Below are 13404 nucleotides of genomic sequence, written 5' to 3'. Positions count from 1 at the left end.
ATTAACATATGCAGACAGGAAATTAAAGTCTTAGTATTAGTTCCTGGTATTAATAGCAAGTGAAAATAATACATTTTTGTGTTTGATAATCCCATGTAGTTCCATGAAATATTCTTTTTGTATTGTGGTGCCTGTAGCAGCAGATGGCGCTACAACACCAGGGAACATTGGGAGTCAGAAAGAGGCTGGCGTTCGATTCAAAGCTGATTGCAATTTAGGTAAAAAACCTTTGGTAAATAATTGTTAAATGCATCACTTTTTACTCTACTGGTTAAGAATAAATTTTAGTTCTGAAATGCTCTTTGTAACCCTTACCATGTTACATGTATATTTTCATTTAATGTATTTGTTCTTTGTGAGATTATGAAGACACTTTTTTTGTTTGTTGCCTCTTAAGCAGAACCGCAAGGAAATGCCGCAGTCATAATATCAGCTTTACTCTTATATCCCGATGGTAGCAAAACAGCAATGCATGGCATAAAAAGCTTTTTTCGTGCAGTTGCAATGCAGACAAAGGACAAAGCTTGCTCATGCAGCAAACACCGTACAGGCAAAGCCAGCTTCGCTCACATGCAAAAGTAAACATTTTTAGTTTTTGCTCCTCTGCCTCATCAGCCAGTTTACGTTGGGTCACGGCGATCTGATAAGGCTTGCATGCAGGACAGTACCATCATGTGATTAGCATTTCAGGAAGGGACAGTTGCCGTCTGGGTTGTTCAGGATGCACAGTGGACCTGCCAGGGTGGGTGAGCGCTCTCTAACGCTGCACGTGTTTGACAAGGGCCAGATGAATCCAGGAGCTATCGGTGGCGCCCCGTAAATCAAGGAGGCAGCTGACGGCCGGGATAAACGTCTGTTTATCGCCTGGGGCCACCCGAGCATGCTCTCTCTCCTCCAACAACCAACCAGCCACCCCTCCACCAAAAGGAGGAAAAGGGCTCCTCCTCTCCCATTCAACTTCACAAGCCCTTCAATGCATACAAACATACGGGTTGACTCCGCAGCCTCGGCCCTCAGTCGGATTGTGTGTGTGAGTGTGTGTGGTGGTATGCACGTATTCCCACATGCACAGAGTATTTATTTCGTATTAGACACAGCAGGTTGTCACTGGACATACTGTCAGTGTCACGGTGAAACTGTCCAGTTTGAGAACAGAATGGCTGCATCTGGAGCTCAACCACATTTCTTTACACGATCCAAAATGAATGCTTTCAATGTTTAATAAAGGCTTTTGAATTAGTAATATTATAAATTATTAGTTTTCTTTTTTCGTATCTGTTGAAACCAAAGTAGCGCGCTGCACATTATGCTCGAAGCGACACAATATCTGATTGGATTTGACTGGCTTTAGCCAAGCCGTGTCTCTGCTTTGTTCTACCAGAGAGTGTAGCGCAGCGGAGAAATAAAACTGAGAGACCTCTGATTAATTCATGTTTGTCACAAATGCAAAGTAAATGTCGCTGCGACAGTTTGAGTCGAGGCGTGTGCCGAGCAGATAAAAGATGTTGACTTTCCGCGCCAGTTTTAGAGAGATGATAAAAGATTCCTGCTTTTATGGCGTGATTTTTTATTTTTTTTTATCTGCTTTCAGACGTTACTTAGACTGAAATTAGGAAAATTGCAATCTTTTTCACAGAATCAACTGTTTGATCTTTATATAATTGATTAATAAACGATCATGTATTTATTTCAAGTTATTGGATCTCTTATTTACATTTTTTTTTCTTGTTAACATACTGCAGTTAAATAATGACTTTTGTTTTAAGGGATCTTTTACGAAACAGTTCTATAATTGAAAACAAATATAGCAAAAATAACACAAGTTAATGTTCAACAGTTTAACACTTCATTACTAACTAAATTCTGAACATCAATACACTTTCTCACACTTTGTATTCTCCATTGTTTGACAGTAATGGATGAAGTTAGACCGTCTTTTCATAACCGATCGGTTAAAACCACCGGCTGCACCTCCACCTCCATCACCTCAAATGCGTTCCTCCCCAACACCCTGCACCCCAACCAGGAGCCCCTGTTCAACCCGGGCACGACCAACGTCCCCCTTGTTAATAACCGTAAAGGAAGTCTGCTCCCCATGGGGCCCGGGCCTGGGGCCAACCCCTCGAAACTGCGCCTCAGTATCTCAGGTCCAGGAGACGTGGCGGCCAGATCCCTGGCTGAGAGTCGGCTGAACCGGGCCCGCAGTCTGCCGGTGAAATACCGCTACCACCCCAGTAATGCCATGCTGCTCAGTCACAGTAGGCACTGTAGGTTGCCCCCTTAGCGGGATGCATCAGCCAGTAACCCCGCCTGTCCTGTCCCCTTCATTTTTGTCTTGTTTGCTGCATGACGGTTCACTCTGCTGGAGCCGCGACTGTTGTTGCTCCTGCTGCTTTGCACGGATTTTGCCTGCTCGTGCGGTGGCTGCTACACTGGGAGACTTCCAAACTGAGGAGAATTTAGACTTGACACAAAAGAGCTGCTCATCTGTATTTATTTTCAGAGAGGTTGCAGGAGCTGCGAGCCCTGAGGACACTGACCTTTGGGGGGGGGGGGGGGGGGGGCTGAAATAAAAATCTAAGTTTTTAATCTGTTACCGTGAAGGCTTTTATTACCCGGTGCCTGGAAATCATTTTATTTCATTATTGTGGGTGTAAGTGAGAGGTGTTCTGCTCTCACTGTTAACAAATCAAATTTAAACCAGGAGGAGTCTGTCAAACAATATAGGGAGGAATGCATATTTTTCCAATGTGGTATTTTCAAAGTATATTAGAGGGAGAATTATTTGTAAAGTGGAAAGTGCTTGTGATATTAGCTATTCCGAAATGCCCAATTGCATAAAGGAAATGTCAGAGAATGACATTTTATTAGAAGGCAAAGTCATATTTCTTATCTTTTATTAGCAGAATTAGGTGACAGCCTGGGATGGGTGTTCAGACAATAATGAAGTTCCACATGCTTGGAATAGTCACGGCTTGCGGCGTGCACATCGATTTGCACTAATATCATGCTGTGTTATTGATTTCTAACCAAAGGACTAATACGGGTTTGAAGTGACGGTGCACTTGGCATTTGCGCTGGGAGAGTGCAGAGTGGATAGGAGTATGCGGGTGCCTGTCTTGAAAGCTCTTGAAAACTCGCAGGCAGTAGCGCAGATCAGACTACCGCCAGCTCGACTGAAATCTTCAGACGACCGGGCCTGGCCTCACTCCGGCTGCTCTTTGTCGTCCTCTCTGTCTGACTGGGACTAAAGCAAAGTTTGAAAAACAGAGTGTTTTCGTCTCTGCGCAGGAGAAAAAAAAAAAAAAAAAAAAAAAAAGCAAAGATGACAGGAAGCTGAACTCAAATCTGATCAAAATAATCTTTTAGGGGAAAAAAAAAAAAAAAGTCATGGCTCAGCGTCAAGTGACAAATAAAAAAAAATGGACTATAATTAATTTAACGTCGATCACTGATTCCTCATTTAAACATTTAAGACTAGGCCTGACCTTTTTTTCTGCTCGGGGGGGGCGTGATGTGTATTTACTAGCTTGCTTTCTCTATTCATAGTCCACTAAGTCATGCCATTTTAGCGAGCCCCATCCTTCATGATGTGTGTTGAAGACCTGTAGAAGAGAGCGGTGTGCGCTTCAGATAGAGCTTCAACGATGGGATGGGACTCCGATAGTTTTATTAAAAACACAAACTACCCACTCAAGATCCATCTCCATAACTCTTATTTATCTCATTGTCATTGCTTTTGCCCCCTTGCCCCACTGACAGCGACAGTCCGTACCATCACATGGCAATTAATGGTGAAGTTAAGCATGGTCACTCTGATGCAGACTGCTAGTGGTCCAACCACCTTGCACAATTTAGGACAGATGCTGTGTTCGATCGCTGAAGGCCCCAATTTAAAGAAAAGAAAAAGAAAGTGCACCTTAAAAGAGCTCAAATATGGGGGTTTTGGGACGTGAGCTTTCCGTAATATTCCTAGGTCGTAAATTGCCTTTCTCTCCGTGGTTTTCTCCTGCCTTTCACAGATTTACCATCCGTTACTAATGCTTTCTCTATATTTTTTTCAATTTGACACTGAATTATTAATTTTCCTTTTCTTCCGTTCAGTTTTTTTTTTTTTTTTTTGTGTGGTTTCTTTTTGGGTTTTTTGTTTTGTTTTGTTTGCAATGACTGATTGACTGTTGGCTATTTTTTTTTTTTTTTTTGTTTGTTTTCTTTTGTTTCAAGTCAGGTCCAGCACACGTTCCCAACCATCTGTCTATATTCTGACATTCTGTGCATGTGTTTGCAGTCGAAGACGAGCATCCATCGACTCTCTCGCCCAAAAAAAAGCAGCGCAACGGAGGGATGCGAAACTCACCCAACTGCTCGCCCAAAATGATGAGGTAAGAGACGTCGATTTTATTCTCCTCCTCAAGCCTTCAAACAGGGGGGGAGTGAGGGGAAGTCAGATGCAGCGGGAGGGAGGGAGGAAGAAGGGATGGAGGGATGTGTGCGTGAGAGATACTTCAGAGGCTTGATGGTTGAGATGGTGGGAGTTTGGATAGATGGGGAGGGGGCAAATTAGGGGTGGCAGAAGAAGGAGGTAAGAAACTCTGTGAGCGAAAGCGAGAGGAGAAGTGCCCTGTTAGGCTCTGGCTGTTTAGGATGGCATGCTGTCAGCTGTTAATGACAGAGCTGAAATAATATTTCTGTCATGAAAAAGCGGCTGCGAGGAGCCGTTTTGAAAACTCCTCTGGCTTTAAAGTCCCAGCTGTCACCTCCTCCGGTCTGGTCCACATGTGCTCCTTAAACAATGCTGGCACTAATGACACCGGCAACCAATCAGAGGGACCTGCATGGTTACTTTGCCCTCGGGCTACACCTCTATTGTGGGAACCCCTGTGAGTACTGTTTCTGGTACTTAAGGCCATATGTGAGATGTATCATCACAATCAAATATGAATTCAAATATCACCTTCCTTTTATCCTGTCCCGTGGAATTAAATTGCCGTTAATTGATTTTGAAAGATAAAAGGGGGGTGAGGTTTTGTGCTCCTCCGGCTGCGAGGCGGGGGTTTAGCAACACGACGGCGCGGGAAGTACGAGGGAGGCCGAGCTGTGCGGATTGGGGCGGCGGCATGAAGGCATGGCGGGGAAGATCTAACAGGACAGGAACACTCATGGCTCCGCCGGCCCCGCTCTTGACGAGAGGCAGCGTTACCGGCGTCCTCTTTATGACTGTACAACAGGAAAACGTAAAGAGAGCGCGACAGTTGGGTTTTTGTCTCACACACACACACACACTCGTCACCTCGAGCTACGGTAGAAACCCCAGCATCTAAATAACCTCAAATCATATTTTCTCCGTGGAATTTAAAACCCCAAAAACCCAACAAATCTCATTAATGTTGTACAGAAGGTTTAATTTCTACAAACAGGAGTAATGTAATTTTAAAGGTGCATTGTGGTGTTTTGGGAAAAGACATTTTAATGAGAAGAGAAAGGGCTTCATTGATGGGATTTTCATGCCCAAACAAACTAAATAAAAAAAATTTAAAAAAAAACTTTTCAATACCAGATAAACTGAGTTAATGCAAATTCTTACTTTTACTTTATTTATTTGCCAGACCCCGCCACCTTTCTAGCTTCCAACCTTTTTTTTTTTTCCCCTCTGAGAGTAGCTTATATGTTCAGTTAAGGAAAATATGAATCTGTCTGTGTTTGTGTTTTTGCCTCATTAGTATTGTAAATATTAAAATTCCGAGTTTGACATCTTCCCCAAAAAAACGACATAGTGCCCGTTTAATTAGTATTCCACTTTATGATCTCTGCTTTCACGCGTTGTTTTTGGTTATTATTGCACTGTCCTTACATTCTTATAGAGCTTCTTCTTACGTTGGTCCTCCTAGCTTCCCTTAGGCGGCGGTCCTCCTACTGCGCTCGCATGGCTGTGTGATTCTTGTCCAGAACACTCGTCGGCCTCCCCCTCGGCTCTTCAGAAAACAAGCACTTAATAAGCCTTCACACTTGCCGAGCCATTAGCCCAACACAGAGTCGTACCCTTCAGTCTAGTCTGCAACAGAGCATCGTTTCGGATGCCCTCGCTCAGAGGGAGAAAAGAGACGGCTACAGAAACAGCGAGACGCTGGCACATTTCCAGCTAACTGCTTGTTTAAAAGGCTGTTTAGTTTGCCTAACTTAAAGCACAAAACCTTTTCTTCTTTTCCTTTTTTGCTTAGGAGAAGGTCCCTGTTTGCCATGTAATATATGCATCTTCGCTTTGATCTCGCAGTGATAATAATTCTTGCGAGTTATTTACTCAGTTTTGAAAACGCTTCAAAGCGATGTCAAAGTTTTCTCTGCTTTAGGGGTGCTTCTGTATTCTGCTGGCTCTTGGGTACTGGGATGACAGGTCCTCTGTTATAGGTGTAGATTTTTTTTTTTTTTTTTTTTTTTTCCAAGTCTTAGCCCTCAGCGAAACATCAAATTACCCATCACAGTCCACAGCCCCCCCCCCACCCCCCTTTCACAGCTGCCCCCGTCAACATATAACACCATATATATTAAACAGCTGTGCTTTACAAGGTGGATTTTATGCACAATGAAAAGTGATTGTTTGAGGTAGCCTTAGGGATACTTTATTCTACAAGCGAGGAGGGGGGAGGCACAGTAGAGAGCGAGCGAGAGAGTGAGCATACGTATCAAGTATGGTTTTTACAGGACTTGCAGCCTGAAGGCCTTTGTAAATAAATAATGATCAACAGATTGGCTGTGGGCTTTTGAAAAGCATGCCTTTGTCAGTTTGCATGATGGGGAAAATTTTCAAAGCAAGAGGCTGCCTTCGTAGTCTGGCAGAGAGGCATTGGGGGAGCACGCCCATCCCCAGCTTGTGACTGCAGAGTGATACACTGGAATAACTCAACTCTGTTTGAAATATATACTGAAGGGGGCGGGGGGGAGACAGGGGGTGAGACACTGGAGTGAGACAGGCTGTAAGGGAAATATTTGTCCTATATAAAAGTGCATTTGATGAAAATATTGTATCCACCCGGGGGGATATATTTACTTTGCGCTGTAAATGTATTCAGTTTAGAAATGTAGTGTTTTTGGTTTAACTTATAATACATTATATCATTTCCAAGGAATAACAAAGAAATAGAAATTTGAGGAATTTTTCAAGAAATTAAAATTTTGGTATTTTTTGTTAACAGTAAATCACAGTCTCCATCCCAGCTGACCTATCCTCCGCACGGCTGTGTTGTTGGCAGTTACACTATTCGCACAAACCTTTTTTTTGACGGGTCATGACTGACGACACGCATCCAATCGCGGGAGATGTCACGGTATCATCCCGCAGCTGATATCCCTTGGGCGTGGCACCGCGGCTCAGACGTCATGTCTGCTCTCCCCGAGTCTTGTGGAGGGTTCAACCTGAGGCGGAGGGAAGGCAGAGGGAGAAGGAGGTGTGCGGAGCCTGTGACAGGCTGCCAGTCACGCTGCTGACAGCTCTGTGAAAGATAGCTGTCTTGGCAGAGAGAGCTGGAGCGGCAGCCCGCCTGCATGCGCCAGTCAGCCCCTGTGTGGAGGCGAGCAGTGCTGAGCAGACTGAAGTGACGGCGGGCTCTGTGGAGTTGATTGGCGCAACACGCGCCTCCGGATGAAAGATTCAGGCTGAGTGTAAAAACACTAAATGCTGTCAGTGTTATTATCACCTGCACTAACTGATAGAGGGAAGAGAGGTGGAGAGAGAGGCTTGCTAATTGACAGTTGTTGTTTTTTTTTCTTCTTCTTCTTCTTTTTTTTTTTTTTTTTTTTTTACTTTTACTTTTCCTGCGATGGTATGCAACCCAAATGCAGGCTGAAGGAAGCGGCAACATCAAAGCCTTGTCAGTGAATGACAGTGTTGATAGGGGATGGAGAGAGTGATGCTGAGAGAGATGTATGTCAAATTCTTGAGATGTTTTCTCCCATATTACTCAAATGTCTGTCTCTCTCTCTGCACTCCCTCCAATTCTTGGAGGCTGTTACAGTGCCGCTTTTAACCGAGGATTTCACGGTCTGGCTTGAACTGTAAATAAATCACATTTGCATCGCTGTTAAACAAGCAACGTTTATTGACGTGTTTGCATTTTTGGCCCGACTCGAGAGTTTTGGGTGAAATGTTCTGGTTTGTCTGCAGAGGGACTGTGAGAACATGTCTTGTAGGATAAGCGCGAGAACAAGAGAGGCGGTATAACAGGACTGACAGGAGCCCTTTCATGGTCAGTGTTACACCGGATAAAACTCAGCAGCCCACTGCTGTGGATTAGCCTGTTTGGTTGTGACACGCTGTTGAAACATTAATGGCCATCAGTTGGGAGAGCAAAATGTGATTGGGCAAATTCCTGAAATATTTAAAGTGCGAGCCTGTTGGAGCTTTTACTATCTGCGCCACATGGCGTCAGGAAGTGGAGGAGAGGGTAAAAGCTGGTAATTGGCCTTGTGTTGTCATGCCATTCAGTCAGTAGCACTCACGTCTCGCTGTTCTCTGCACCACTGCGAGCACGAGGGTCTCCGAGTTTTGTGATGACTTGACGTCAAGGACAAGAAGGAATGGAGGGGTGATATGGTCGTTATGGGACCCACAGTACCTAGTCAAGTAGAAAGTTTCACACTTCACGCGTACACAGTGTAGATCTCATGAGGCGCAAGGTGGACTTGCAGTCATCTCACAAAATGGTCTAATAATAAGTGCATTGTTCTATTCCCTCAGTCGACACGACCCCCTTCTTATTCCTGGGAACGAGCAAATCGAGAACATGGACATGAACGTGAAGAGGTATGACTCGACAGGGATGTTTCACTGGTGCCCATCAAAGGAGATCGAAAAAGTCATCCTGGTGAGTGGAGCAAGGAAGTGCGCGACTACAATCCTCGAAGATATAATGATAGGAAAAAAAAAAACAAATAAATAATAATAATACAGGTTAAAGTAAGTATGCTCAGGTTTCCAAAGGTGCAAAGGTTTCCCCTAGATATTGTAGTGACGCAATCGCATACTAATATGTATTGAAATTTCTCTCACTGCCTCTGTTGTTTCAAGGTGAGTTTATTGTTTTTTTTTTGTTTTTATACATATCCACCAAGGATCTGTGAACAGCATTTCAGCACTTCACGCATGGGTTTGCTCCGGTGTTTTAACACGGCAGTTTGTAAGCATTTCAGTTTGAGCATAATTTGCTTGAGCGGGGTTAACCCTGTCCAAATGAAATCCAAAAATAGAAGGCACAACCGACGTACATAGTTGAGATTTAAGCATATTTGTTGCTTTCATCCGACCGATACACCAGCACTTAGTTTAATATTGGCTGAAGGACGTTCCTGCATTAGATGGGTCGCCAAAAAAGTGATGTAAATGATCAGAAATTGGCGAGACAGGTTTAAAGGTGTACTGTGTAGTCTTGGACAATAAATTCAGAATCTCAGAAGGGTAATATACAAACTCTAAATTTGTATTATTTCCATAATGAATGAAGGAAAATAAGAGGATAATAATAAGGTCCGCAGAACACTGTATTAAAGCTAGAAGCGTGGCAGGGTCCGCCAAATATAAACAAAGTAAAGCAGTATGAGATTGTCTTGTTCTTTAAAGGTCAGTCTTCATATTCAGTCATTTAGTTTGCTTGAGCATGATAATCATTCAGTGAAGATTTTTCGCTTCTGATTAATAATTTCGGCGCTAAAACTACACAGTGCACCTTCTGACCGATAGCGTGAGCCAGTTTGCAGCAGTTTCCCGTGTTGTTTTCTTCCTTAGCTTTTCCCTTATGTCTCATGTGAACAAAGAACACGGCTGTAGTTTCAAACTGACTGGTATCATAGTAGCGTTTAGTTTACTTAACGTACACCCAAACTTGCGATGAACTGCACATCAAGCTGCCGTGACAGGCGACAGATCTTGAAAGCAGGGCATTGCATTGTTCTCTCTCAACATGAACTTCATACAATAGAGGAGCTTTGTTTATTTATACCCCTCTGATATATGACAGGGTCCTAGTCATACATACTGTCTGTGCCTAAAATCTTACAAACTGCATTTTGCAGCCTGATTGAATCAGCTGCCCTTTGAAAAAAGACGTGTCTTGTTTTTTTGTTTTATTGTGTAAAGATTTCTATTTCTGAACTGCTTATAAACAAAATAGTGGTTAACCAAACTTCATGTGTAAATAGTACGTTCTTTACTGATTAACTGCTATTTGGTTAACAAACTATTAAATATGGGTTTATAACAGTTTATGGCAGACTGTTTATGCACATTAACAAGTTCTCTGTTAACAGCGCTAATATCTATTCTCTGAATGTGTGTTTGTCTCTGTGTGTCTCTTCCTCTGTTCTCTATCTACACTCCTCCTGATCCCTTTCTCTCTGCTCTCCCCCCCTTCCCCTTTTGTCCCTCTGTTCCCTGCAGACCCGGAGCGAAGCCTCCATGACAGTGCTGAGCGGCCATGTGGTGGTCTGTATATTTGGGGATGTCACGTCCGCTTTAGTGGGGCTGCGAAACTTGGTGATGCCTTTAAGAGCCAGCAACTTCCATTACCACGAGCTAAAGCCAATTGTTTTTGTGGGCTCGCTGGACTACCTGCGAAGAGAGTGGGAAACTTTACACAACTTCCCCAAGGTCTCCATATTACCTGTGAGTGCACCAGTCCACTGCCACAGGAGACACGTTTAAACCAGACTCCCCGCCAACAAAGCACTGACATTTTGAGTCACATGCGCGCTGAAGTCCTGAGAGCGATTGTCAGTTTGATTTGATCACACATTACTCAATTGAATGATCACCAACTCCACCCCCCCACCCGCTTTCCCCACACTCTCATCCAGAGCTGTGACACATCCTGCATATCCAAAGTGGAGTTTATGTGTGTTGCAGCTGCACTGCCCATCACAGATGGCGTGGCTTGCTGCCTTAGAGCTTGTTAGGCCTGGCTTGACTGATGATCAGAGGAGAATCCCAAACACAGCCCTCAGCGCAGACTAGCCTTTAGATTAGTCCGTGTCTCTGATTCTCCAGTGCCCAGTCAGATCAGTGGAATGTCATCGCCTCAAAACAAGAATACTTGTTAACTAATTTCCCACAGCTCCACTCTGCTCACTTCTTAAATTTGTTTTTCTCTCCCCTATGTCTGTCTCTTTTCTCCCCCCCCCCCCCCCCCCTCTCTCCCTCTCTCTGCCTTGCTCTTTCTCTCTGTTCTCCTCACCCTGAAGGGTACACCATTAAGTCGGGCAGATTTAAGGGCTGTCAACATCAACCTCTGCGACATGTGCGTAATACTGTCAGCCAATCAGAACAATATCGAAGATGCCTCACTGCAGGATAAGGAATGCATCTTGGCATCACTCAACATCAAATCTATGCAGTTTGATGACAGCATCGGGGTCTTACAGGCTAATTCCCAAGGTAAGGAGCGTCCTATTAGACTCCATGAGCACTGCTGCCCAAAGGGGACAGGTTGTGGCAGGGAGGAAAGACAGCAGTCAAAGACGGAAAAAAAGAAGGGAGGAAGAGATCTGGGGAGGCCACACAGGAGGGAGGGATGGAGTTTGTCAAGCACAGAGTCTGCTAAGTGCTCTTAATTGAAGTACTCTGCAAGTGTGTTGCATATACAGACAGCATAAACTGTAACTCATGAAGTAGTGTGCACACAAAACATTGTGCTGATTGCTTCATCAAGCCATTGAAGAGTGTTTACTCCACATAATTTTCTGATCATTCCAGTCTTGTCCCCGGTAATTACATGCTGCTAAACCTCCTTGATAATATTTTTTAATGATGTAATCAACATGACTGTGTCATTTGATGTTGTTCCCCCTGATCTGGTGTCTGGCAGATCGTCTGGAACAGATTGTTGATGTTTGCAGACAAACACACGAACCTGGCATCCCATCAGGCCTCATCATCATTAAGCAGCTAGTACAAATCACCAGGCAGGCCAATTCAGCTGCTCCTCATTAGTCACAACAAAACAGCGACACACACACTCACACACATACACACACACACACACACACACACACACACCCCTACCTTCTCGTTTGGATGCATGCGCACGTGTGTTCGCGCACATAGCACCACACACACAGACATTCATGCCAATGCAGCATATCTACGCACATCCCCAAACAGGTAATCCTCAGTTTATGATTAGCCCGAAAGGCATGACATGCCTTGAGCTCCGCGCTATTTAGTGCCACCACAGAGACTGTTGTAAATACAAATCAAAGCTGAAGGTCCAAGAGGCCGTTATTTTTTAGTGCAGAGCACTTCCACATGTTTTAGGACAATGCCAATGCTGTTATTTCTCCAGCCTTGAGTGAGTGATGTGCTGTCGATAGCGGTGCCACCGAGGAACAATAAGTAGGGGTAAATCTTGGAGCACGCCCCTCTGGGGAGCAGTATTCACAGAAAGCCACCTCAATATGGAAGCCCACTAGCCTATATCCTCGCCCAGGGTCGATGGATGGAGCCTATTGTCATCAATAATTGGGTCTTACATCAACCAACCATTTCAGTGATAAATACTTCACTTTAGAAAACACACACACACACACACACACACACACACCCCCACAATGACTCGCAGTCATGCATACACAAGGAAACACACGCACATACCCAGATGCTGCTATTGTATCATAGGTATTGCTTTGGGGATTCCTTCCTCCTAGCGATGCTGCCATTCAGACATTGTCTGTGGAATTTAAAACAAGAAGGTGCAAATGAATAAGTAAACATGCTCTTTCCTGGGGGAGAGCTTCTCACGGCTGCTGTAGCATGTAGTCAACCACAGAGCACAGCTGTGCCCGGGGGGCTACAGGGATGAGGGGGTATGTAACCCAGATCTCACTTGTCTATTGTAGCTGAACAGACGAAGTTACAGGCTCACAGTTAGATGAGCACACACCGCCTATGATCAGAGTGCTTTCAAACTCTGGCTGCTTTATTTTAGGCAATAAGGAAAGTATGAATAGGGTGACATATTTAAACATTAGATATCACCATGAAACTATCCCATTTCATTACTTACAATTTTTTTACATACTTAAATTTTTTTTAGTTGTGTTGTGTTTATCCCCAAGTGATTAATTTAATTAAGTCAATTCTTTTTTGTATGATGTTTATATATGTTTCTGATATTTTAAGTTAATTTAAATATGCAGATGAGGTTGTCAAGTTAAACATGTACACATTTGTCCGAAACAGAATCAGAATAGACCAGTGGATGAAAAAAAAAAAAGTGTTTTCACCTGCAGATAAAATGCAGTGTAAAGACATATGGGAACATTCATAGATAGAATGTCATAGATTTGAATGTGTCATGATGGACTCCTACACACATGATGTAGTCAATGGCAGCTTGCTAACTGTATCAACCTGAACAAGCT

The 13404-nt window shown here is 43.8% G+C and overlaps 1 protein-coding gene across 23 annotated transcripts in view; it reads left to right on the top strand.

Annotated features, from left to right (window-relative positions):
* The window catches only part of kcnma1a (potassium large conductance calcium-activated channel, subfamily M, alpha member 1a), a 152520-nt gene that overhangs the window by 123066 nt on the left and 16050 nt on the right, over nt 1–13404 (top strand). For 17 of the 23 annotated variants that reach the window (XM_037122884.1, XM_037122898.1, XM_037122902.1 and 14 more), the window contains 4 exons: nt 4289–4382; nt 8732–8858; nt 10427–10651; nt 11227–11419. In XM_037122884.1, coding sequence (XP_036978779.1) covers nt 4289–4382; nt 8732–8858; nt 10427–10651; nt 11227–11419 — 639 coding nt within the window. Of the gene's footprint in view, nt 1–137; nt 219–4288; nt 4383–8731; nt 8859–10426; nt 10652–11226; nt 11420–13404 lie in introns of all 23 variants that reach the window. The other 6 variants (XM_037122883.1, XM_037122881.1, XM_037122882.1 and 3 more) reach the window with 1 other exon arrangement.

Source organism: Acanthopagrus latus, chromosome 15, assembly GCF_904848185.1.
Source record: "Acanthopagrus latus isolate v.2019 chromosome 15, fAcaLat1.1, whole genome shotgun sequence".
NCBI lineage: Eukaryota > Metazoa > Chordata > Actinopteri > Spariformes > Sparidae > Acanthopagrus > Acanthopagrus latus.
The sequence above is the reverse complement of the archived record's forward strand: the minus strand, read 5'-3'. Positions and strand labels throughout refer to the sequence as shown.